We start from the raw sequence: 27,409 nt of genomic DNA on the forward strand, positions 1-27,409 counted from the left end.
ATATCTTGTCTTTGTGGTGTATTCAACTGAGTATAGGTTGAAGAGGAACTGCAAATCATTGTATTCTGTTTTTATTTACATTTTACACAATGTCCCAACTTCATTGGAATTGGGGTTATATTTGTTGATGGATCAACACTAGCAAATTCTTTTTGTTCCTCTTTTTATTGCCTATTAAATTGTCAAATAATTAATTACTTTATAATTTAGCGAGTAGATTCATTAATTTGCATACAAATGTATTAATACCTATTTTTTACTGAACAACTGTTGTTACTGTTGAGTCCGGTTTATGGTTGTTCTAGGTCTAGGCTGACTTTGTTCACCCACAAATGAAGGATACAGGATGGACAAAACAGTTGCTCAGTTTTAAAAAAAAAGACAAAAGAACACTTTTAGGCTCTGTATGTACAATTATAAATAAGTATTATTTATAAGTAAAGCAAAAATAAGTACTAAAAAAAAAACAAAAACGGAACCGAATTCTAACTACGCCCCTGTCTTGGGGGGAGGGGGGAATTGTGCGCGCATCCACCGGTCGCCATCTTTGAAACATCACGTTTTGCTCGGGAGCTGCTTTTCGACCGCTCACTTTAGCCATAACAAGTTTCATCCAAGCAGAACTGGTTAGATTGTTGCGTCTGAACATGGCAAACCGAAATCCGAAGCAAACGGCCACGCAGAGTAAGAGTTCATCTCAGCCGGTAAACGTCAACGTTGACTCTGCGGACAAAGAAAGCTCGGCCCCGCCTGCTCAGAAGCCTGCCGCGGCCGAACGGGCGGACGGGCCTTCAAAAATGACGCTGGATTTGAAGAGTTTTCGCAGGCCCGGAGAGAAGACGTTCACCCAGCGCTGCCGTCTTTTTGTCGGCAGTCTCACCCCCGAGGTTAAGGAGGAAGACTTCAGGAAGCTGTTCGCTAAATACGGCAAAGCTAGCGAGGTTTTCGTCAACCCGGAGCGAGGATTCGCCTTCATTCGCCTGGTATCATCACCTTTTGTCTTCGCCACACACACATTTTAGTTTACCTTGGCTGTAAAGTTATATAGTTTTGCTCTGGAAACTCCGAAATAACGAACACTAGTAACAATGCCCAACATGTTTCGCTTAAAGATTTTTCTTCATTTGCGTGAACAAAGCGAGCTATTCGGTTCATGCTGGGATCGTTTGGGGACAAAGAAAGCATCGTCCGCCTACTCGAACGTTGGTTATAGATGGGGTGAGCTAATAATTAAGTCATAAACCCTGCTGAATCTAATCGTCGACATGTATGATCTGAGAGACCATATAGCAGGCATTGTTAGCAGCACTTGTAAATTTGCAGCCACTGATAGTAACGCGTTTTGCACATTAAACCGTTCTATATTCATGATTTCACTCGTATTTTTTCTCAAGGTTGGTTATTTACCTCGAGGGGCGATTTTTCTTGGTGAAAACGTAGTCGAGCTCGATAGGTTGCCTCGGACTTCATCCGAGCGCCCTCTGGTGGCCGTTTTTTGGCCGATGAAAACATCGCCGAACGCAATAAGCCACTTCAGCATTACAAGTACACATGCACAGCGGTCAGCGGCTATGGGACAAACAAAGCCATTTGCGCAGCTGTCAGTTACGGAAGCGTATTGCATTCACTGGATAAGAAAAAACATTTGACCGCTTATCTCGTAATTACGAGAAAAGATTGCATAATTACGAGATGAGGCTGTTTTTATTTATTGTGTGTGTGTGTGTGTGTGTGTGTGTGTGTGTGTGTGTGTGTGTGTAATCACTTCCGTACAATGTGCTTCCGTACTTCCAGTTCCTTGGTAAAGACAAGCATGAGAATTCCCGAGTCATAATCGAAAATCGGTCACTTTGTAAACTCCGACACTGCGCTGTGATCCACACCACGGTGCACTCAAAGTGTGGATTTCCTCCTGAACTGTTCCTCAATGAATGAATCACCTCCAGCGAGGCAGGGCACGGAGCCCACAGACTGGCATGCGCCCAGGTGGGAGTGAGCCCCGCTGTGTCCCTCAGTGATCGGTGGGGCTGTGTGAGTGAAAGCTGAAAAGATGCCCTGTGCTCCTCCCTGGACATTCATCCGGGAACACTTCAGGGGAAAATCCACACTTTATGTTTGATTGCAGTGTGTTATCATTGGCTGAGCTCAGCCCGTGTCTTTACTGAGGGACTGGAAGTACGGAAGAATATACATAAAACAATTTAGGCACCTGATCTTTTCTCATAATTACGAGAGCAGCGGTCAAATGTTGTTTTGTTTTTTATCCAGTGAATGCAATAGGCTTACGTAACAACACAGTCCAATGTACTGGGAAAATTTATTATGCTTACTTTAGATGAGAAATGGCATTTACCGCACGCAGTAGTGAGCAATATTACATTGAATGCGTGTTCGCCGTCATGCACGTACATTTGTTTGTCCCGATGCCTTCCCATTCAGCCCCCGCTTGCCCGAGATGCTGAAGTGGCTTATACAAATAGGTACGCGCGTATGACCAAAATATGACGTCCACTGCCATGGGTGTATTGGCTGCGAATTTAGTTGCACTACAAGATATAAATAAAAAGTTCTGTACTGGTAATTCTGTACCAGTCCATGGTACTGTACTGGTCCATGGTAACTTCAAATTTATTACAATTAAAAAAATCCCTGATGTTATATAATGTTATCTTTTTCCAATCTAAGTGCTGTAGTACAATCAGAAGGAACTCGTTGTGTGATGTGAGTTTGGTGGCTCTACAAGCCTTAAATGTGACGTTATTGAGTTTTTATCAAAGCATTTCCTTTCGCCGTGATAATTTGTTGCCGTCCCTGAGGTTCAGTCTTGCAGCCAGCTACACGTCAAGATCAGTGTAATTCATAAAGAATGGAGGATGTCTCCTTTTGGGGAAAAGAAAAAGGGTTTTGATCAGTTGTAGTTTGTTGTCTGTATTACATTTGGAAAGAGGTGTCATTTGATTTAAAACGGTGATTTGCTTTGAAGGTATTAAGTCCAGAATCTAGCTTTCCAACTTTACTCAGTAGAGAACCATCCAGTCAGTCCCACAACAACAAGCAGAGGATATTATTATTTATTATTTTTCCTTTACATGAGGGACAGTAACTTCAGTTTATAAACTGGCGAAGCTGGTCCAGCACACACCAGAGAACCATCACGTGCATTGGCCCACAAAAAGTTAATGAAGAATGAACAAAAACTCTGTTGTGAAACGGAGGACAATTCTCGTTTTTTTGCCTGCACCAAGACAAGAGTCCCAGTTAGTGACTTTAATCAACAGAAAGGTGAGTCACGGTGGATGTCTTTAAATGGCTTTGACGGAGGTTGATGAATAAATTGGAGGATCAGAAGCAGCAGGTCCACAAGCAACATAGAGAAATGATCATTTTTCTGCTACACATCCTCAAAAACAGCGTAACGGCGCAATTGCAGCATAATATTTTTCAAGCAGCAATGTAATGGGCCATTACTCTGTTATAAAGCTAGTGAGATCTATGCATTATACACATATTTTATACGCCTTTGAGCAGGCCGTCCCCAATTTTTCTTGTGGCTGTCTATTCTGAAAATTGACCGTCCAAATGATGGCTGTGGGTGGCTCACTGCCTAAATCACTGTGTGACCTGCATAACACGTTCTCCCTGTTAGTGTTGGAGAAAACATGGCTAACTTGTCTTTGTGTTTTCTAGCAGTTCAAGTGATATCGGACTAGGGCTGCAGCTATCAAATATTTTTGGAATCGAGTATTCTGTCGATTTTTTTTTTTAACGATTAATCGAGTAATCGGATAAATTACATTTTTGTGTTTTTAAACACATACGAGGTCTATTAGAAAAGTATCCGACCTTATTATTTTTTTCAAAAACCATATGGATTTGAATCACGTGTGATTACGTCAGACATGCTTGAACCTTCGTGGGCATGCAGGGGTTTTTTCACGCCTGTCGGTTACGTCATTCGCCTGTGGGCAGGCTTTGAGTGAGGAGTCGCCCACCCTCTCGTCGTTTTTTTTTTTTTTTAGGAATGGCTCAGACTGCTGCTTTGTTTGATAAAAATTTTTTCAAAAACTGTATGCACAACTAAGTGGACACCATTCGATAAATTCAGCTGGTCTTCGTTGAAAATTTTAACGGCTGATGAGATTTTGGGCTGGTAGTGTCGCTTTAAGGACGGCACACGGCACCTGACGGCGATCTGCACTCTGAGGCGGTGTCATCTCGCTGTTTCAAATTGAAAACTTCCACATTTCAGGCTCTGTTCACCCAGTAAGTCGTCAGAGAACAGATCACTTTCAGAAGAAGTCGGCATGAGGAGTTTATGCGGACATTCCACTGTTAAAGGTCATTTTGTAATGAAAGAACGTGCGGGCAGAGACGCATGTCGGGCCGCACCCGACCGCGGGGGGTAGCGACAGGAAAAACACCTCCGTTGGAAAACTTAACGGGCAAGTTGGAACATGCCCAACTGTTAAACAATTTCTCAGTTACTCACTTGTTGAAAGCCATCAAAAGCCGCCTGAATTTTACAAATGGTTTTCAACACGGAGGTGTTTTTCCTGTCGCAGCGCACACAGATTTGCGTCGTCGTCACGGAAACGACTCGGCGAATTTGTGCGCACGTTCTTTCATTACAAAATGACCTTTAACAGTGGAATGTCCGCATCAACTCCTCATGCCGGCTTCTTCTGAATCTTCTCTGTTCTCTCACGACGTCCTGGGTCAACACAGCCTTAAATTAAGATGATTTCAGCTCGAAACAGCCAGACGACGTCGCCTCTTAAAGCGACAGAAACACCCCATAATCTCTCATCAGCCGTTAAACTTTTCACCGAAAACGAGCTGAATTTCTTCAATAGTGTCCACTCGGATATCCCTCACAGGTCCTGAAAAAAGTTTGATAAAGCAACGCGCGCCGTCTCGAGCAGCGTCTCAAACAAAGGAATTCAGCCGAGAGGGCTGGACCAGTGCTCACTCAAAGCCTGCCCACAGGGAAATGACGTCACCGACACGCGTGAAAAAACTCACGCATGCGCACGAGGATTCAAGCATGATTGGTGTAATCGCATGTCATTCAAATCCATATATATATATATATATATATATATATATATATATAATTTTTTTTTTCTTTGATAAAACTGCCGGCTAGTTTTATAAGATACCTCGTATATCAATAGTGTGTTATATAACATGAAAGGCCTCTAAAAATGAACAAGCAATTGGCTTTTATTCCTCTCCAAAAAAGGTTTTTATTTAAACTCAACACTATCAAAACTTAATCGTTGGCTTATTGACTCCAGAACTAAGCCCATTTATGCAAACTTTGTAAAACATTTGTGATGTATGACAAAAAAAATTGAAATAAAAGGACAAATAAGGTGCATCCTTTTTTTAAAAAAAAGGAAAAGGGGGTGCATCCCCACCTGAGAATAAACAACAAAAAGTATAAAAGTAAATAACTCAAATATCACTAATAATTCAACTTAAACAGTACAGTTCAGTTCAGTTTCCAACTGAATCCAGATGAGGTAAGTAGAGTATAATGTTCATCTTTGTTCAAGAAGGTGAGTGCTTGTCTTAGCAATGCATGAGAGAGAGAGAGAGAGAGAATTTGTAGTAGTGCATGTGTGTGCAATGCATATACATCCCTTTAAACAAGCAAATGATGGTTACAATGCAAAAAGGTCAGCATATTGACATGGTCAGAGGTGAGGCTAGCCCTATGCTTTGAGGCAGTGTTCCCAGCAGCAGAGAACAAGCGCTCTGAGGATGTTGAGGTGGCTGGAATACTGAGAAAAGACTTTGCCAGCTTAGCCAGGGTTGGGTATCTTACTGCATTGGAGAGGAAATGACTCTTTTTTGGAGAGAGGATGTTCACCAAAATATTGTAAGACTTCCCTCTGGACCTCTTGATTTTGATTCTCATCATTATCCTCTTCTTCATTGCTACTGGAGTCTGATGAAGATACAAGAACACTGTGAGCTGATCCTTGGGCTTGAGTAGCTGGGGTGTCTCCTATGTTGGTGGTGGATTCATTTCCCTGCACATTGGACTCTTGTCTTTTGACAGTTAGTGCCATTGTTTGAATTGTGCTTTGGACCTTAACTGATTCCTCAGAAGACAAGAACTTAAGTTTTCTAAAGCAGGGGTCCATGGCAGCAGCAAGTAGGGCAATGTTAGGGTCCTCAGGTTTAAATACAAACAGATCTTCCCACCTGTCAGTGATCTGTTGAGCTGCAAGACCCTGAAATGTCTTTACTGGTGCAGTTTCAAAAGCTGAATTCATGGTGGATTTCTTCAGCATTTGTACCAGCTGAGGAAGTGCAGACAGGGTTGCATATTGTTCCCCACTAAGGAACACTGTAGCCCCCTCGAAAGGTTCAAGAACCTGAGCCAGCTCTTCCATCAATATCCACTGCTCAGGCTTCAGATCCAAATAGTGATGTTTTCCCCGTGGGTTGACTGCAGGGTCCGAAAGTGCAGCAGTCACTGGCCACCTCTGCTCAAGGAGCCTGGACAGCATATGAAGTGTACTGTTCCACCGGGTACTGACATCCTGGACCAGCATGTGCTGTTGCACTCCCATTTGCTGCTATGCTGCTTTTCTTTAAGTTTTGTGCAGGCCAGTTCACTCTTTTTAAAGTGCTCCACCAGGCATCTCTTAGAGGCCTTCAGAATTCTGGCAGCTGCCACTACATTGGCGCCATTGTCATGGACAGCTGCCTTCACCTTCTCAAAAGGAATGTGAAATTTGGTAGTAGTCTCCTCCAGCCAATCTGCAATGTTTGTGGCTGTATGCCTCTCCTCTAGAGGCATTGTAGTAAGGGAGAGGGACTTCATTTCCCAATCATCTCCCAAGAAATGACATGTGACCCCCAGATAAGTCTCTGTAGCCACACTTGTCCAAATGTCACTTGTTAGTGCAACAGACTCTATGTCCTTAAGAACACTTTGTAATTTTTCAGTTATTTCTGAGTATTTTTGCTCCATCATATTTGTGAAGTATGTTCTTGAGGGAATGGTGTATTTGGGATTGAATGTTTTGGTCATATTCTTGAATCCTGTGTCTTCCACCATGGACAGTGGGCGCATGTCTGTGATGAGCATATTTAAAATGCTGTTGGTCAAAACCACGGCCTCCTCGACAGTACATGAGGGACCTGTCCGGACAAAGCTGTCCATCCGTCGCTGTGGTGTGCTGTGGGGGGAGGAAAAAAAAACAAACATTCATTCATTTGCAGGCTATAACAAATGCTAAAGTTGTCCAAAAGTAAATGTATGTTAATGAATTTGTCCATCATGTCATCTATTATTTATTGTGAGTGAGTGAGTGAGAAAGAAAGAGAGGAAGGGAGAGATGAACTGATTTCATGATTTTGGTGCATTTGCTCTCGTTAGCCTAGTTATTAGCCTCTCGTTAGCCTACTTATTAGCCTTTCTCATCACTATCGACACAACACACAAGCTACACATAATTACTGAAATTCTAACAAGCAGTAGTGTTCATATCAGTTAATGTTAATCTTAAAATGCGTTACCTTTTAGAGGCTTCGAGTCCGCTTGGAGAAGTGCAGTAGTTCACGTGAGGATGCTTTCGGTTGAGGTGTTGCAACATTGACGAAGTGCTGTTATGGTAGGCCAGGTCCGCTTTACATATACATTGCACTATATTGTCCGCCTTACGAAGTGTAAAATGATCCCAAACTTTAGACATTTTCTGCCTTTTACGCACTCCGGTATCTTCGTTTTCCACCATCGCCAGAGAAGTAGATTGCGCCGCATGAAGCCTTGTCCGGCAATTATTACAGTCCAGAGGAAACAATGATACGGGAGCTCGTGACATGAATTAAACGAAGCTTCGAGGCAAATTCTTTGCCTCGAGCATTTTTTGTAATCGAGTTACTTGAATAACTCGAATAATCATTTTATCAATTTTTTTTAATCAATTTTTTTATATAGCGCCAAATCACAACAAACAGTTGCCCCAAGGCCATACAATATTTGTGTAAAACCCCAACGGTCAAAATGACCCCCTGTGAGCAAGCACTTGGCTACAGTGGGAAGGAAAAACTCCCTTTTAACAGGAAGAAACCTCCAGCAGAACCAGGCTCAGGGAGGGGCAGTCCTCTGCTGGGACTGGTTGGGGCTGAGGGAGAGAACCAGGAAAAGACATGCTGTGGAGGGGAGCAGAGATCGATCACTAATGATTAAATGCAGAGTGGTGCATACAGAGCAAAAAGAGAAAGAAACAGTGCATCATGGGAACCCCCCAGCAGTCTATGTCTATAGGAGCATAACTAAGGGATGGTTCAGGGTCACCTGATCCAGCCCTAACTATAAGCTTTAGCAAAAAGGAAAGTTTTAAGCCTAATCTTAAAAGTAGAGAGGGTGTCTGTCTCCCTGATCTGAATTGGGAGCTGGTTCCACAGGAGAGGAGCCTGAAAGCTGAAGGCTCTGCCTCCCATTCTACTCTTACAAACCCTAGGAACTACAAGTAAGCCTGCAGTCTGAGAGCGAAGCGCTCTATTGGGGTGATATGGTACTACGAGGTCCCTAAGATAAGATGGGACCTGATTATTCAAAACCTTATAAGTAAGAAGAAGAATTTTAAATTCTATTCTAGAATTAACAGGAAGCCAATGAAGAGAGGCCAATATGGGTGAGATATGCTCTCTCCTTCTAGTCCCCGTCAGTACTCTAGCTGCAGCATTTTGAATTAACTGAAGGCTTTTTAGGGAACTTTTAGGACAACCTGATAATAATGAATTACAATAGTCCAGCCTAGAGGAAATAAATGCATGAATTAGTTTTTCAGCATCACTCTGAGACAAGACCTTTCTGATTTTAGAGATATTGCGTAAATGCAAAAAAGCAGTCCTACATATTTGTTTAATATGCGCTTTAAATGACATATCCTGATCAAAAATGACTCCAAGATTTCTCACAGTATTACTAGAGGTCAGGGTAATGCCATCCAGAGTAAGGATCTGGTTAGACACCATGTTTCTAAGATTTGTGGGGCCAAGTACAATAACTTCAGTTTTATCTGAGTTTAAAAGCAGGAAATTAGAGGTCATCCATGTCTTTATGTCTGTAAGACAATCCTGCAGTTTAGCTAATTGGTGTGTGTCTTCTGGCTTCATGGATAAAGCTGGGTATCATCTGCGTAACAATGAAAATTTAAGCAATACCGTCTAATAATACTACCTAAGGGAAGCATGTATAAAGTGAATAAAATTGGTCCTAGCACAGAACCTTGTGGAACTCCATAATTAACTTTAGTCTGTGAAGAAGATTCCCCATTTACATGAACAAATTGTAATCTATTAGACAAATATGATTCAAACCACCGCAGCGCAGTGCCTTTAATGCCTATGGCATGCTCTAATCTCTGTAATAAAATTTTATGGTCAACAGTATCAAAAGCAGCACTGAGGTCTAACAGAACAAGCACAGAGATGAGTCCACTGTCCGAGGCCATAAGAAGATCATTTGTAACCTTTACTAATGCTGTTTCTGTACTATGATGAATTCTAAAACCTGACTGAAACTCTTCAAATAGACCATTCCTCTGCAGATGATCAGTTAGCTGTTTTACAACTACCCTTTCAAGAATTTTTGAGAGAAAAGGAAGGTTGGAGATTGGCCTATAATTAGCTAAGATAGCTGGGTCAAGTGATGGCTTTTTAAGTAATGGTTTAATTACTGCCACCTTAAAAGCCTGTGGTACATAGCCAACTAACAAAGATAGATTGATCATATTTAAGATTGAAGCATTAAATAATGGTAGGGCTTCCTTGAGCAGCCTGGTAGGAATGGGGTCTAATAAACATGTTGATGGTTTGGATGAAGTAACTAATGAAAATAACTCAGACAGAACAATCGGAGAGAAAGAGTCTAACCAAATACCGGCATTTCAGCCCTATATCGGAGCAATTCTGATGCTGTAAATATGCCATAAGGGTATTACTGTAATTTCTGGACTATAAGTCACAACTTTTTTCACACTGCAGCTTAAACAATGATGCGGCTAATTTATGGATTTTTACAGGCTTTCTCATAAGTCGAAATATGTCAGTTGATGCTGGCCGTTAATTGACTGAAACCTGCGGTCCTTAAGTGGTGTAAATTCAAAGGATTATTAACCAACTGTAACCGACTTTTTCTAATCATGTTTTTAGCTTCTGGCTTGTAAAGAAAATACACATTTCGGACTGATTGTCATGGAAACTGGTCCAATATGGGATAATATCAGACCAATAATCAGCCGATCAGAGCGCACATAGCATCACAGCCATATAATAAAAAGTCTTACCTGTTCATTTTAATGGATTCATCAACACGACCTGAAGAAAATGACGTCTGAAAATAATTTAATTCCAGTCCCTCTGGTACTTTGCGCTACTTTACGTCAGATCAGTCAGCACAGCTGCTGTCTCACCCCCACCGTGTCTCGTCTTTGCGCCACAAGTTGGAAAAGTCACAGCGCCTTATTAATGTCTCATGTATCACAGACACTAAGCAATCCTGGCTGCACGTGATGACATTACCTCATTACTCTGTTCTCCGTGTGGAGCAGAGACGCCGTGCAACACCGTGCATGTGCTTGTCAGAAAAAAAGCATTTACTGTACGTATTTAATTAAAGTTAAAAATCTTTCTGTCTAATGTCTTTATGTGCAAATATCTCATGTTACAATGTGGAGACCCGCAGCTTAGAGACAAGTGCGGCCTATTTATGTATAATTTCTTTTTAAAATTGGTGGGTGCTGCTTATATTCAAGTACGCTCTATAGTCCAGAAATTGACATGTAGCTAGCTGGCTGTGTAGCCAATGTTACACTGAACAAAAATATAAATGCAACACTAGTTTTTGCTCCCATTTTTCATGAGCTGAACTCAAAAATGTAAAACATTTTCTCTATACACAACAGACCTATTTCTCTCAAATATTGTTCACAGATCTGTCTAAATCAGGCACTTCTTTCCAGAGATGAGCCATCCCACCTCACAGTTGTGGCATATATGCTGATTAGACAGCAATATTGCACGGGTGTGCCTTAGGCTGGCCGCAATAAAAGGCCACTGTAAAATGTTCAGTTCTATCACACAGCACAATGCTGCAGATGTCGCAAGTTTTGAGGGAGCCTGCAATTGGCATGCTGGCTGCAAGAATAACCACAGGAGCTGTTGCCTGTGAAATGAATCTTTATTTCTCTACCATAAGCCATCTCCAAAGGCATTTCAGAGAATTTGGCAGTACATCCAACTGGCCTCACAACCGCAGACCACGTGTAACCACACCAACCCAGGACTTCCACATCCAGCATGTTCACTTCCAAGATCAGATCAGCCACTCAGACAACTGCTGCAACAATTGGTTTGCAGAATGAAAGAATTTCTGCACAAACTGTCAAACTATCTCAGAGAAGCTCATCTGCATGCTTGTCATCCTCATCAGGGTCTTGACCTGAGAGTGCCGTTTGTCATCGTAACCGACTTGAGTGGGCAAATGCTCGCATTCGTTGCCGTTTGGCTGCTGATCAGCTCTATGTGAAGGAGATGTGTTGCACCGCGCGAAGCAAATGGTGATCACACCAGATACTGACTGGTTACATTTCAGAGCTGTCTTTTATTGTGGCCAGCCTAAGGCACACCTGTGCAATAATCATGCTGTCTCATCAGCATCTTTATATGCCACACCTGTGAGGTGGGATAGGTTATCTCAGCAAAGGAGAGGTGCTCGCCAACACAGATTTAGACAGATTTGTGAACAAGAGAAATAGGTCTTTTGTGTATATAGAAAATGTTTTAGATCTTTGGGTTCAGCTCATGATAAACGGGAGTAAAAACAAGTGTTGCATTTATATTTTTGTTCAGTGTAATAAAAAAATAGGACCTAAAGCAATTGGCTGTATTTTTTTGCTGAGCACAAAGTAACACTGTAGCTTGTTTTTTTTTTTTTTTTAAACTCCATTCCCATTTACTGGGTAAGACGCTTTCACTTGATAAAGAAATGTAGCATAGCGCAAGCTTGACCAGTAAGGCTTAGATTGCCAGTTTTCATTCTGAGTTGCCTCATCACAAACGGCTGGATCTCTGATCAGCAGCAACAGGTCCGCAGTTTATTCATCAACCTCCGTTGATGAATATAGGTGTGAATTTAAAGGTGTGACTCACCTCTGCTGATTAAAGTCGCTAACTGGGACTCTGTTGTTGTAAGCTACAAATGTTTCATACTGGATCTTAGTTTTTATTTTTTCCTTCTTGGCGTGCCTCCTTTATATCTTTCACCGCATGAAATATTTCCATTGAACACATGAAAAAACATTCATTATTTCTTTTATATAACAGCTAAAATAGATCCTTGTCATTTGATATTTTATTAATTTATAAATGAGAAAGGGGACTTCGTTTTGGTGTACTTCACTGGTGCTTTGATGTCAACGGGTTCTAAACAGTCAACTTGCACAAACAGTCAGATAGTTCAAAAACAATCCTGACGATGTAGTCCATAGTGTCCCGCCTTCCCCCATTTTTAACAAAATGTTTCTGACCTGGCAGGGGGTTCTTGTTAGCCTGGTGGCTTGTCAGGCTTATAATGCTGTAGGGGAAACACTGACATGTTGCTGTCATCTTTTACCTGTTCACGCTCTGTCCTTCAGGAAACGCGTACCCTTGCAGAAATTGCCAAAGCTGAGCTGGATGGAACTATTTTGAACAACAGAGCAATCCAGGTCCGTTTTGCTACACATGGCGCTGCGCTTACAGTGAGCAACTTGCTGCCCGCAGTGACGAATGAACTGCTGGAAGAGGTAACATGAAAGTGAGCTTGAATGTTCTTTGTAAAATAGATATGTGCAGTAATGTTGAACCTGAAACCGTGTTGTGTCTTTAGGTGTTTTCCCAGTTTGGGCCAGTGGAACGGGCTATTGTAATCACAGATGATCGTGGTCGTCCCACTGGGAAAGGAATCGTGGAGTTTGCAAACAAGCCGGTTGCACGTAAAGCCCTGGAGCGCTGTACTGAGGGGGCACTGCTGCTCACTACGTAAGAAGTGGGCTGGGTTAGTTTACAAGGGTAGACCCAGATTGCATGAGTATGTTGAAATAGTGTATTTGTATTGTCAAATATATTATTGAACCTTCAGTGCTGGTTGTCATGTTGGTATTATTCCTACATTATGTAGTAATTGATAGAATGATGTTGCACTGACCAAAACCTGAAGTTTGTATTTAAAAAAGAAAACTCAGTGCAAGTTACTGTATTTGATACTGTTTGTTTCACCTTTATTGAGGTATACAGTAAGCGACACCACCACTTAATTTACTTAAGTGGGTATGTGGGCCCACAACATTGAAGCAGTTTTATGAAGTTCAGTGGCAGATGTTTTGATGTACCATAATTCATGGAATTCTGCTGATGATACAGTCTGCTTATGGACAGGTCTTGGTTTTTCCCGCTTTTTTAAGTTTTCATAAATAAGACTTACGGATTGACAGGTTGCTTATTTAACTCTCATCCAGTGCATTTTATATTTGATTGATATTGTTTTGATAACATCAATCAGAATGTCACTCTCTTTGAATATTTGGTTTGTTCAACTCATTTTTCTTTCTTTTTTAATCAGTACACCGTGTCCAGTTATCGTGGAGCCTGCTGAGCAGTATGACGACACTGAAGGATTGCCTGAAAAAATGCTACAAAAAACTGTAAAGTACCATAAGTAAGTAATAAATGAGAAGTTATATTCTTGTTTTGAGTTGAGTCCCAATCAGTTTTACTTTTTTCACATGCTTTGAACACTGCGGCTTTTGCAATGATGCGGCTAATTTATGGATTTTTACAGTCTTTTTCATAAGTCAGATACATCAGTTGATCCTGTCAATTTATTTCCTGAAAGCTGCGCTCCTCATGCGGTGTAAATTCACACACAGTGTAAATATAAGGTCTTACCTGTTCCTTTTAGTGAAGAAAAGTCCAACACTTTGCGCCAGAGTTGGGCCATCAGATGAGTTAGTGGAGAGGAGCCTTCTACCCCCACCCTTCCACACCGGTCCTCTGTCTTGGCGCAACAAGTTGAAAGTCACAGCACCTCATTAACGTCTCATTTACCACAGACTCCATCCGATCCTGGCTGCATGTGATGAAAGTTAGATAAAGAAAAAGTTAAAATTACTCAGTTCTCCGTGTGGAGCAGAGACAATATTTACATGTAACACTTCAGGGGAAAAAAGCATTTACGGTACGAATCTAATTAAAATTTAAAAAATCTTTCTAACACCTTTCTGTGAAAATATCGCATATTACAACGTGAGGCCCGTGGGTTATAGACATGTACGGCCTATTTATGTACAATTTCTTCTTAAAATTGGTGGGTGCAGCTAATATTCAGGTATGCTCTATAGTCCAGAAATTACAGTAATATTGAGTTTCTGACAGTCAAGTCCTGATCTAATACTTTATTATACTAATATTTTCCTGCATATTGCGCTTGCATAGAACAGAATACAAGCATGTTAAAGGCAATTCATTGTATATGTCTATTACTTTAGCAAAAAAAAAACCCTTTCAGTCTAAACCGCTTCTTAGGCTGGGTTGCACCAACGTGGTTTAAACTTTAATCTGCATTTAATCTGTTTACTTTTTAGTCGTGTTGCACCAAACTTAAACTTAGTTTACATTTAGTTTCCACTAATCTCTGGTTAAATCTAATCCATGGCTAATCTCAGATTTAATACCCCACTTAAACTTAGATTAATTGTGAGTCTGTTGCATCAGTGATTTTAACCCAAGGATAAACCTGGATTGCCTGTTTAATATAAACCACCCCTGGAGGAGGTTTAAATTAGTTATTCGGACAACATGGTTGCTGTTATTCGTCTGCTTGAGTTACAAGATAGAGTTCCACGCAGAAATATTTGAGATAGGCTAAACCCTGTTGAATTGTACAGCAACAGTGAGTTTCTCCAGCGGTACAGATTCACAAAAGAGTCTGTATTGTACCTCAGTGAAAAAGTCGGACCAGCTATCAAGCACAGAAGCCGCATCAGATTTTGCCTTGCTTTTTAAATTCGTCCAACAGCCTTTCAGCTGAGCCTTGTCCCTGGCCTCCTTTATTCCCATTGCCCCATTGAATCTCTCCATTAATGATGCCCACGCCTGCTCCTTCTTTTCTGTCGTTAAATTATCAGTTTTTTTTGTCCTCTATAATTTTCCCAAATTCCTCCATTAGCCCTGCCAGTAATTTTTTCTCAAAATAAGAAAAATTGGATGCCCTTTGACGAGGTGCCATCTTCACTGATGCTATCTTCACTGCCCGAGTGATAGAATGTAACGGGCGGCACGCGACAGTGTTTACAAATATATCAAACAGGCCATTCCAGAGCACTGAACGCAACGGCCCATTATATTATTATATAATTCAATGTGTCATCGTTTGATTGTTTACAGTCAGTGTTAGTTATATGTTTTGTCTATTTATGCATACATTTGACCATACCCATTAATGGCGGCTGATGAACATATTTAAGTTTATTTTAATCCTTGATTAAACCGGTTTAGGTAATCCATGTTTAAATTTAAGACATGCAACACATCTCAGATTAATTTAAACCCAGTTTAAACATGGATTTACTAAATTCAGTTTAGGCCTAAACTAGGTTTAATTTAAGCTATGTTGGTGCAACCCAGCCTCAATGTTTTAAATTAATTTATTAAAAAATAAACATTGTTTCATGGCTTATCAGGTCCATTTAGAGCAAAATTGTAGTAATAAAGCTGACATAGTAATAGTGATTGAACCGTTTTAGTCTTCAAAAATTCATTATTTTTTATTATTATTATTATTAGTATTGTATGTTTAAAAAACCAAATGGCATTAAAATGTCTTCAAAATTAGACATTTTATGGGGAGAGGGGACTTCTGCCCCTGTAGTGTCTCTGTAAGCAGGAGGAAAACTGCCATGACAACGAGAAAAATGTGTTTTGTCAGTGATGGTGGATTCTCCTGGAAATCTGGGTATTCTGTGGCGAATGTTTCTGGGTTATTTTTGTTTTCTTGTCCCGCATTGGATTTAGTCTGTGGTGTGACTTCATGATGCTCGTATTTGTAAAATCATTTCAAAACGTCTCTGAGATGAAGGATAAATGTAACGTGTCACTCTAGGGTGGTCCTCTACAGTATGCCCAAAATAAAAATGTGGCTTTCTTAAGGTGCTTCCTGACAAAATTGTTGATCTTGATGAGAAAATGTTTTCTGCACAATTTTATTTTGATACGACTGTTCTAACCACTGCTGCAAGCGGGGGGGAAATTGCAGTGGTTGAGCACATTAGCGCAAACCAGCAATAGTAATGTATCTGTTCACAAATGAAATATAAATATGTTACTGTCCACCTATTTGGTGAAAACAAATAGTCATGGGGAGTGGCGTTTGGTTTTGATTTTCTTTGCCCCCGGAAACTGACAACGATGCCACTGAACGTGGGGCAGCTATTGACACTGCTGTTCATCCTTTGTTGGGATCTGATTGTAATCCTGGATAAGTGCAACTCTTTGCTCACTAAAATCATTGCAGCAGTAATGTCATCCAGGACCTGCTCTGACGACTGGAATGATGGGGGGTCCTTGATGAGGAAGTCCATGTTGATGTTGAATGCCTCAAAAATGCGACCTGCGACAGATGTTACAAAGTCTGCAACTAATGAACTAATATATCCAGTCCCAGTGGTGGGCACACTTCCAGTAATCCGATAACAGATAATTATCGAAGATAATGTTTTCATTATCGGATTATCTTTTTAGATAACTTTAAAAACCATTATCGGACCAGTTATCTTCTGATTCATTTTTGTCCGATAACTTTTAAACCGATAAACAAAGCCGAACAGTGACAAGCATTTTTAAAATTTAAAATCAGTTACCCACCTGTTAAAAGTTTTGTAACAGACGCAGTTATACCCTCTGCTAACAGAAGAGAACTGCTTGTATGAAAAGCATCTCAATCCTCTGCAGACAAAGGAGAAACAAAATATCAGATATATGTTTTAGTTTTAAAGTAATGTGCTAATTTTTAAGGTTTTGTGAGTACATGCTGTGCCCCGCAGTGCATTATGGGTACGATGATGTAATCTCAGTACGTCGCGACAGGACAAATGCATTTCAGACACTCTGTTCAGGCTCCACGGACAACAGCATTAAACTCTAGTGCCTAAAACTCTCGAATATATTCTCTGCGTTTCTAGACGTTGGTTTTATATTTGCGTTTGTTAAATTCCACGCATTTTAAATGTAGCAGACAGGGATTATCTGGAATTTTGTTTTCAAGACCTCTACTGCCATCTAGCGTCGACTGGCCAGTAGTGTTCATGGCAGTATTCGCCCTAAGTACTAAGCATCTGGGAACCAGTAGATGGCAGTGTTCTATTTATTTTGACCCCGGTTATATCAGATGATTGTTAAATCAGCTTTTTTGGCTTTGCAAATGGCTTTTACAAATTAAGTTTAAAAACAAACAGCAAAATAATAATAAAAGATAATAATAAAGACATGCCTATCTCGGCTTTCAATGATTACCAGTCGAGTGAGTTATAAGAGAAATTGTGGAGAGCTGGGCATGTCTGAACTTGTCCTCTTGACACGCCGAAACGGAGGCGTTCTTTGTCTCGCTCGAACAGCGAATCGGTCGTGACACACAAAGCCTCCGCTCGGCTTTCCATGACAAAATCTCTTGTTAAAAGTGAAATCTACCGGAAAATGGTTGATGTCCAGCTCTTGTGATAACCAGAAAAAGTGCACACGACGGTCCCAGCTCCACACAGCCATCCGTTTAGAAATAATCCGGTGGTTCGTGCCTGTCGTCGTGGCTCGGAGCGCGCTGAGCACCATTGTGAGCCGTCCTTAAAGCTGTAGTTACAGCCCTTATTCTCTGTGAAGCCCATAAAATTTTCACCGAAAGCCAGATAAATATTTCGAATGGTTTCCAGGTGCCAGTCTCTAACAGCTTCTGAAAAAATTCTGATGAAAAAAACCCCCAAATCATTCCGCCATTTCCAGACAATGAAAATCCGACGACGGGGCGGGACCACTCCTTCCACAAGGCGTGCTCACAGGCGAATGACGTCACCGACAGGCGTGGAAAAACTCACGCATGTGCACGAGGGTTCAAGCTTGTCTGACGTGAAAACACATGAATCAAATCCATATAGTTTAAAAAAAAAAAATTTAAAAGGTACGATACTTTATGGACAGACCTCGTAGTCTTCAAATCTTGAAGGTTCCATGGACTTCTTCTATGAGCTCTGTTGGTTCTTTCCATAGATTTTCTATTGGATTCAAGCCATGTGGCTGGGCCATTCTAGCCGCTTTATTTTCATTCTCTGAAACCATTAGACCATTGTTACATTCTCAGTGCACATGCTCAGTAGTGCGTAAATCTTGCGTGACTGTGAGCTCCAACCTCTGCCGTTGGCATGGGGAGCGTTAAGAGCCTGTTTGTCTAAAACACGTATGAGGAGCAGCTCTCGCAGCTTATTCCACAGGGTGATGTTCTAAAACAATCGCCCACGTTCCAAAAAAGTCATAAAACGGAATGAAACAGCTCAATCTGGCTTGCCTCCTCCTAACAGGCTGGTCTATAAAGTGCGGTCCTGGCAATCCGCCCGAAAATGAAAGTAAGGAGCTGCACCCTTGGCCAGAAGTTCCGTGGGTTACAGTGCGCATTTTACTGTTTCTAAATGCTTGAAAAAGTTGGAGTTGGTGTTTTCATGATGACTGGAGCAGTACATGTTAATGTTTTCAAGGAATGAATGGAACATTGCATTTTTATAGCGTTCTGCAGTCTGCTTGAGAACACTTGGTGATGGAAAATTCTGCTGTTTTTCCAGCTTTCCTCTCAAGACACAGCTATTGTTTGTGTGAAGTATGTTTGAATCAAGACATTAAATGTAGTTCAAAAAAGCTGTTTTTAATGTTATAATACTGAATAATTTTCACAAATAAAGCCATGACAATTGTACACACAGTGCGCACAGGATTACACCTGATGGTGCCAATGTTATCTATCAAATAGTGTCTTGTTGTTCTGATTGTCACATCTGGCACACATTTAGGGGAGTTGGTCTTTGGGCAAGTTACAGGCATTTGTTGCAGTGTTATCCATAGATTCAGTCAAGTCTGTGTAGTTGCATGGAGCTTGCATGCCCGCATTAAAATGCTCTGCTCCCCATGGTGTTCTACATGAGTGACTTGCGGAATACTCCGTGAGCATGTGCCAAACAATGTAACAACGGCTATTGACAATTTCCTTGGCTGTGTTTGGAACTCAGTACATTTTTCCATTCACCCTTCCTTCAATTACATGTAGTTTGCCAGTACCATATGCTGAAAAACAGACCCACACTATGATGCTCCACTTCCAAACTTCACTGTTGGTATGGTGTTTTTGGGGTGATGTGCAGTGCCATTATGGCATTCAAAGAGTTCAATTTTGATTTCATGTGGCCACTTTTGCTTGCCTCTACTGGTGGTTGGCTCTCACTGCGGTATTGTATCACTTCCTGTTCCGGAGCACAGCAGTGTTTTTCTGTATCTGTTAGTTGTTTAATCTGCGCAGTTAGATTGATCTAGTTATCTAGATTACGATTTGTTTCCCAGTGTAATCTTTACGTGCCTTAACTAAAGCACTCCTTCTGCTGAATCACCTCTAAATTATTTACACATTATTCACTTTGCGTGTTTTTAGGAATCCGCTAGCTTAGCGTAGCTACTAGCTCTTAGCCAATTTAGCATGGCAGCTTCTCCTGTCTCTCCCGCACTTTTCTGCTCTGGGTGTGAAATGTTTAGTTATTCCTCGGCCTCCTTTAGCAGTAACGGTACTTGTAATAAGTGTAGCTTATTCGTAGCTTTGGAGGCCAGGCTGGGCGAATTGGAGACTCGGCTCCGCACCGTGGAAAATTCTACAGCTAGCCAGGCCCCTGTAGTCGGTGCGGACCAAGGTAGCTTAGCCGCCGTTAGTTACCCCCTGGCAGATCCCGAGCAGCCGGGAAAGCAGGCTGACTGGGTGACTGTGAGGAGGAAGCGTAGCCCTAAACAGAAGCCCTGTGTACACCGCCAACCCGTTCACATCTCTAACCGTTTTTCCCCACTCGACGACACACCCGCCGAGGATCAAACTCTGGTTATTGGCGACTCTGTTTTGCAAAATGTGAAGTTAGCGACACCAGCAACCATAGTCAATTGTCTTCCGGGGGCCAGAGCAGGCGACATTGAAGGAAATTTGAAACTGCTGGCTAAGGCTAAGCGTAAATTTGGTAAGATTGTAATTCACGTCGGCAGTAATGACACCTGGTTACGCCAATCGGAGGTCACTAAAATTAACATTAAATCGGTGTGTAACTTTGCAAAAACAATGTCGGACTCTGTAGTTTTCTCTGGGCCCCTCCCCAATCAGACCGGGAGTGACATGTTTAGCCGCATGTTCTCCTTGAATTGCTGGCTGTCTGAGTGGTGTCCAAAAAATGAGGTGGGCTTCATAGATAATTGGCAAAGCTTCTGGGGAAAACCTGGTCTTGTTAGGAGAGACGGCATCCATCCCACTTTGGATGGAGCAGCTGTCATTTCTAGAAATCTGGCCAATTTTCTTAAATCCTCCAAACCGTGACTATCCAGGGTTGGGACCAGGAAGCAGAATTGTAGTCTTACACACCTCTCTGCAGCTTCTCTCCCCCTGCCATCCCCTCATTACCCCATCCCCGTAGAGACGGTGCCTGCTCCCAGACTACCAATAACCAGCAAAAATCTATTTAAGCATAAAAATTCAAAAAGAAAAAATAATATAGTACCTTCAACTGCACCACAGACTAAAACAGTTAAATGTGGTCTATTAAACATTAGGTCTCTCTCTTCTAAGTCCCTGTTGGTAAATGATATACTAATTGATCAACATATTGATTTATTCTGCCTTACAGAAACCTGGTTACAGCAGGATGAATATGTTAGTTTAAATGAGTCAACACCCCCGAGTCACACTAACTGTCAGAATGCTCGTAGCACGGGCCGGGGCGGAGGATTAGCAGCAATCTTCCATTCCAGCTTATTAATTAATCAAAAACCCAGACAGAGCTTTAATTCATTTGAAAGCTTGACTCTTAGTCTTGTCCATCCAAATTGGAAGTCCCAAAAACCAGTTTTATTTGTTATTATCTATCGTCCACCTGGTCGTTACTGTGAGTTTCTCTGTGAATTTTCAGACCTTTTGTCTGACTTAGTGCTTAGCTCAGATAAGATAATTATAGTGGGCGATTTTAACATCCACACAGATGCTGAGAATGACAGCCTCAACACTGCATTTAATCTATTATTAGACTCTATTGGCTTTGCTCAAAAAGTAAATGAGTCCACCCACCACTTTAATCATATCTTAGATCTTGTTCTGACTTATGGTATGGAAATAGAAGACTTAACAGTATTCCCTGAAAACTCCCTTCTGTCTGATCATTTCTTAATAACATTTACATTTACTCTGATGGACTACCCAGCAGTGGGGAATAAGTTTCATTACACTAGAAGTCTTTCAGAAAGCGCTGTAACTAGGTTTAAGGATATGATTCCTTCTTTATGTTCTCTAATGCCATATACCAACACAGTGCAGAGTAGCTACCTAAACTCTGTAAGTGAGATAGAGTATCTCGTCAATAGTTTTACATCCTCATTGAAGACAACTTTGGATGCTGTAGCTCCTCTAAAAAAGAGAGCTTTAAATCAGAAGTGCCTGACTCCGTGGTATAACTCACAAACTCGTAGCTTAAAGCAGATAACCCGTAAGTTGGAGAGGAAATGGCGTCTCACTAATTTAGAAGATCTTCACTTAGCCTGGAAAAAGAGTCTGTTGCTCTATAAAAAAGCCCTCCGTAAAGCTAGGACATCTTTCTACTCATCACTAATTGAAGAAAATAAGAACAACCCCAGGTTTCTTTTCAGCACTGTAGCCAGGCTGACAAAGAGTCAGAGCTCTATTGAGCTGAGTATTCCATTAACTTTAACTAGTAATGACTTCATGACTTTCTTTGCTAACAAAATTTTAACTATTAGAGAAAAAATTACTCATAACCATCCCAAAGACGTATCGTTATCTTTGGCTGCTTTCAGTGATGCCGGTATTTGGTTAGACTCTTTCTCTCCGATTGTTCTGTCTGAGTTATTTTCATTAGTTACTTCATCCAAACCATCAACATGTTTATTAGACCCCATTCCTACCAGGCTGCTCAAGGAAGCCCTACCATTATTAATGCTTCGATCTTAAATATGATCAATCTATCTTTGTTAGTTGGCTATGTACCACAGGCTTTAAGGTGGCAGTAATTAAACCATTACTTAAAAAGCCATCACTTGACCCAGCTATCTTAGCTAATTATAGGCCAATCTCCAACCTTCCTTTTCTCTCAAAAATTCTTGAAAGGGTAGTTGTAAAACAGCTAACTGATCATCTGCAGAGGAATGGTCTATTTGAAGAGTTTCAGTCAGGTTTTAGAATTCATCATAGTACAGAAACAGCATTAGTGAAGGTTACAAATGATCTTCTTATGGCCTCGGACAGTGGACTCATCTCTGTGCTTGTTCTGTTAGACCTCAGTGCTGCTTTTGATACTGTTGACCATAAAATTTTATTACAGAGATTAGAGCATGCCATAGGTATTAAAGGCACTGCGCTGCGGTGGTTTGAATCATATTTGTCTAATAGATTACAATTTGTTCATGTAAATGGGGAATCTTCTTCACAGACTAAAGTTAATTATGGAGTTCCACAAGGTTCTGTGCTAGGACCAATTTTATTCACTTTATACATGCTTCCCTTAGGCAGTATTAGACGGTATTGCTTAAATTTTCATTGTTACGCAGATGATACCCAGCTTTATCTATCCATGAAGCCAGAGGACACACACCAATTAGCTAAACTGCAGGATTGTCTTACAGACATAAAGACATGGATGACCTCTAATTTCCTGCTTTTAAACTCAGATAAAACTGAAATTATTGTACTTGGCCCCACAAATCTTAGAAACATGGTGTCTAACCAGATCCTTACTGAGAATGGCATTACCCTGACCTCTAGTAATACTGTGAGAAATCTTGGAGTCATTTTTGATCAGGATATGTCATTCAAAGCGCATATTAAACAAATATGTAGGACTGCTTTTTTGCATTTACGCAATATCTCTAAAATCAGAAAGGTCTTGTCTCAGAGTGATGCTGAAAAACTAATTCATGCATTTATTTCCTCTAGGCTGGACTATTGTAATTCATTATTATCAGGTTGTCCTAAAAGTTCCCTAAAAAGCCTTCAGTTAATTCAAAATGCTGCAGCTAGAGTACTGACGGGGACTAGAAGGAGAGAGCATATCTCACCCATATTGGCCTCTCTTCATTGGCTTCCTGTTAATTCTAGAATAGAATTTAAAATTCTTCTTCTTACTTATAAGGTTTTGAATAATCAGGTCCCATCTTATCTTAGGGACCTCGTAGTACCATATCACCCCAATAGAGCGCTTTGCTCTCAGACTGCAGGCTTACTTGTAGTTCCTAGGGTTTGTAATAGTAGAATGGGAGGCAGAGCCTTCAGCTTTCAGGCTCCTCTCCTGTGGAACCAGCTCCCAATTCAGATCAGGGAGACAGACACCCTCTCTACTTTTAAGATTAGGCTTAAAACTTTCCTTTTTGCTAAAGCTTATAGTTAGGGCTGGATCAGGTGACCCTGAACCATCCCTTAGTTATGCTGCTATAGACATAGACTGCTGGGGGGTTCCCATGATGCACTGTTTCTTTCTCTTTTTGCTCTGTATGCACCACTCTGCATTTAATCATTAGTGATCGATCTCTGCTCCCCTCCACAGCATGTCTTTTTCCTGGTTCTCTCCCTCAGCCCCAACCAGTCCCAGCAGAAGACTGCCCCTCCCTGAGCCTGGTTCTGCTGGAGGTTTCTTCCTGTTAAAAGGGAGTTTTTCCTTCCCACTGTAGCCAAGTGCTTGCTCACAGGGGGTCGTTTTGACCGTTGGGGTTTTACATAATTATTGTATGGCCTTGCCTTACAATATAAAGCGCCTTGGGGCAACTGTTTGTTGTGATTTGGCGCTATATAAAAAAATTGATTGATTGATTGATACTGTATTTTCCTAGTATTTCACAGGCTTGTCTAAATGTTGTGCAGCAAACGTAAATGAGCTTCACCATACTTTTTCTTCAGCAATGGAGTCTTACGTGGTGAACGTGCATACAGGCCATGGTGGTTGCGTGCATTGCGTATTGTTTTCTTTTATACAATTGTACCTGCTAATGCCAGGTCTTTCTGAAATGGTCCTTGGCTCTTGGACAACTCTTTTGATAATTCTTTTCACTCCTCTGTCAGAAATCTTGCAAGCAGCACCTGGTCGTGACCGGTTTATGGTGAAGTGATTTTTCCACTTCCAGATTATGGTCCCAACAGTGCTCACTGTTTAAGTTTAAAAATCCTTCTGTAACCAATGCCATCAGTATGTTTTGCAGCAATAAGGTTGTGACAACCTTGAGAGAGCTCTTTGCTTTTGCTCATCATGAGATATTTCTTGTATGACACCTTGGTAATGAAACACCTTTTTTATAGGCTATTAATTGGAACTGAACCTGTTGACATTAAATTGCACTGACAAGGGGCAGGATTGTTTTCTAATTACCGATGGATTTCAGCTGCTGTCTTACCTTTCCATGCCTTTTTCACCCCCTTTCTTCAAGTGTTTAATAATTTCCTTGTCATTTCATATTGTTACTCATAACTTAATTTATGGATGTCTATGGTTTGATTTCTTTATATGTGTGTATTACTTGGGCTGTTACTGGCTGGCATCTGGTGAAAATGCCATGTCAGTAGCACCTTTTGAAACAAATTTACTGAGGAAAATGGTGACATGTTCAATACTAATTTTACCTGCTGTATATTTTCACTGCTGTTGTGGTCTGGTTCATCTTGTTTCATTGAAATTTTGGTGGTGTTATTTCTCCGCCCCTGCAGGGAGCGAGAGCAGCCACCACGTTTTGCCCAACCAGGTACCTTTGAGTTTGAATTTTCATCTCGTTGGAAAGCTCTGGATGAGATGGAGAAACAACAGAGAGAGCAGGTGGACAGAAACATCAGGGATGCCAAGAAGAAGCTGGAGACTGAGATGGAGTCAGCCAAACACGAGCATCAGCTCATGTTAATGAGACAAGGTACAGAGAAGTGTGCCAGTCCTTCAGTCTTGTGTTTGATTGGATTCTGTAATTTTACGAGCTGAATTTGGGCTATAGCTACCGTAATTTCTGGACTATAAGCTGCTACTTTTTCACACATTTTGAACACTGCGGCTCAAACAATGATGCGGCTAATTTATGGATTTTTACAGGCTTTCTCATAAGTTGAAATGCGTCAATTGATGCTGTCCATTAATTGGCTGAAAGCCGCAGTCCTCATGCGGCATAAATTCACACACATAATCAATATAAAGTCTTACCTGTTCATTTTAGTGGATTCATCAACACGTCCTGAAGAAAACGGCATCTGAAAATACTTTAATTCCAGTCCTTCTGGCACTTTGCGCTACAGTTGCGCGTCCGTCAGATCAGCTAGCGGAGTGATTAACATCACTTGAGCAGATGGGATGAGTTCATCAGTGAAAGTGATGTTAATCAGTGAAATCACCTGCACCCTCTTGGCCCTTTCTGGAATACTTTGGACACCACTGCTCTGGCTACACTCTCTCCTGCCATCACCATACAGTCTCCAGTTTCTTTTAGCTTGCATCTCCTACAAAGAATGTAGTCCACCTGGGTGCACCTTTCTCCACTCTTATGTCACCATGTGCTCCTCCCGTTTCATAAAGTAGGTATTCACCACAGCCATTTCCATGCTTTTTGCAAAATCAACTCCATCTGCCCTTCCACATTCCTATCCTTGATACCATATCTACCCATTACTTCCTCATCACCTCTGTTCTCTTCGCCACCATGCTCATTGGAGTCCGCTCCAGTTACCACTCTTTCATGCTTGGGCACACTCTCCACCACCTCATCTAACTCACTCCAGAAATTTTCTTCCTCCATCTCGCAACCTACACGTGGGGCATATGCACTGATGATATTCATCATCACCCCTTCAATTTCCAACTTCACACTCATTCCCATGTTGGAGACTTGCTTAACCTCCAACACACTCTTAACACTCTTTCTTTAAGATAACCCCAACACCATTTGTCTTCCTGTCCACACCATGATACAACAACTTGAACCCAGCGCCTATGCTCCTGGCTTTACTTCCTTTCCACTTGGTCTGTTGCACATACAATATGTCTACCTTTCTCCTCTCTATCATGTCAGCCAGCTCTCTCCCTTTACCAGTCATACTGCCAACATTCAAAGTTCCAACTCTCACTTCCACCCTTCTAGTTTTCTTCTTCTCCCACTGTCTGTGGACACATTCTTTTTGGGGTTTGGTTTGGTAGAGTTGCTCTTGGTGTTCTTTTTATGTAGGTCCTGTCTCCATGTCCTTTTATGTTCTTGGCACCTATCCTGTTTTGTCTCCCATGGTGTTTGTGTGTGTGTGAGAGAAGGTGTGTATGTGGTCTTGTCCTCCGTGTGCTCTTCCCTCGTGGACCCCCCCCCCCCGTCTTTGTATGTGTGTGTGCATGTGGGTGTTGTCTGTCCTAGGTATGCACCTCATCGTCTGTGGGTGTGTGAAAGTATTCAGATGAATGCGTGTGTGGGCGAGTCTGTGTGTGCTTGTTTCTTGTGTCTTCGGGGGGCTCCTCATCCTGATTGTGGGTGTCTGTGAGACTGTGTGTGAATGCGTTTGTGTTTGAGTCCCAGCAGGTGTGTTTCTCCCCATTGTCTCAGCTGTGTGTGCACCTGTCAGCATTATGTTGGGATTTGATGTGTAACATGATCAGGTTTTGTTTTCCACTCACCTTACGGATTGTCTGTCTATTTTTCATCGTTGTGCACAAAAAAGTACGTTATCATGGTGGGAGTGCTGGGAATATCTAGTATTGTGTTTTAAGGATGCATTTGGTAGATTTTTGATGTTATTTTTCAGGTAAATATGTCAGTGATATAGGCTATGTTGAAATTTGTTCACTGGCTCTGTTCACTGAAATAGTGCTGACAGCGATCAAAGGAAACTGATGACTGGTATCAAGGACATGGAATAAATTGCTCTGTCAGCTTTCCATATGCTGGTTTATTCTCATTCATGGACATTTGTCTTTTTTGCTTCAGTCCATCTAATCCATTTTCTTTATTTCTACTTGTAGATCTGATGAGACGCCAGGAGGAGCTGAGGAGATTGGAGGAGCTTCGCAACCTTGAGCTACAGAGACGAAAGCAGTTAGAGATGAGGTGGCGTTTTTAA

At 41.4% G+C, this 27,409-nt stretch overlaps 1 protein-coding gene across 1 annotated transcript; it reads left to right on the forward strand.

The window, feature by feature from the left end:
• The first annotated feature begins 532 nt into the window (after window positions 1–532).
• On the forward strand, window positions 533–27,409 carry pspc1 (paraspeckle component 1). Its single transcript, XM_034177615.1, has 6 exons — window positions 533–983; window positions 12,663–12,812; window positions 12,896–13,047; window positions 13,628–13,723; window positions 25,040–25,236; window positions 27,312–27,409. The coding sequence occupies exons 1-6, from the start codon at window positions 648–650 to the stop codon at window positions 27,407–27,409; spliced, it is 1,029 nt and encodes a 342-aa protein (XP_034033506.1). The 5' UTR covers window positions 533–647.

The sequence above is a fragment of the Thalassophryne amazonica genome, chromosome 1 (assembly GCF_902500255.1).
Source record: "Thalassophryne amazonica chromosome 1, fThaAma1.1, whole genome shotgun sequence".
Taxonomy (NCBI): Eukaryota; Metazoa; Chordata; class Actinopteri; order Batrachoidiformes; family Batrachoididae; genus Thalassophryne; species Thalassophryne amazonica.

Excerpts from the sequence above, each read along its gene's own strand:
- pspc1 (XM_034177615.1), top strand. The coding sequence starts at position 648 with ATGGCAAACCGAAATCCGAAGCAAACGGCCACGCAGAGTAAGAGTTCA. Across the intron at positions 984-12,662 it reads GATTCGCCTTCATTCGCCTG|GAAACGCGTACCCTTGCAGA; the intron begins GTATCATCACCT and ends TCTGTCCTTCAG. Across the intron at positions 13,724-25,039 it reads AAAACTGTAAAGTACCATAA|GGAGCGAGAGCAGCCACCAC; the intron begins GTAAGTAATAAA and ends CCGCCCCTGCAG.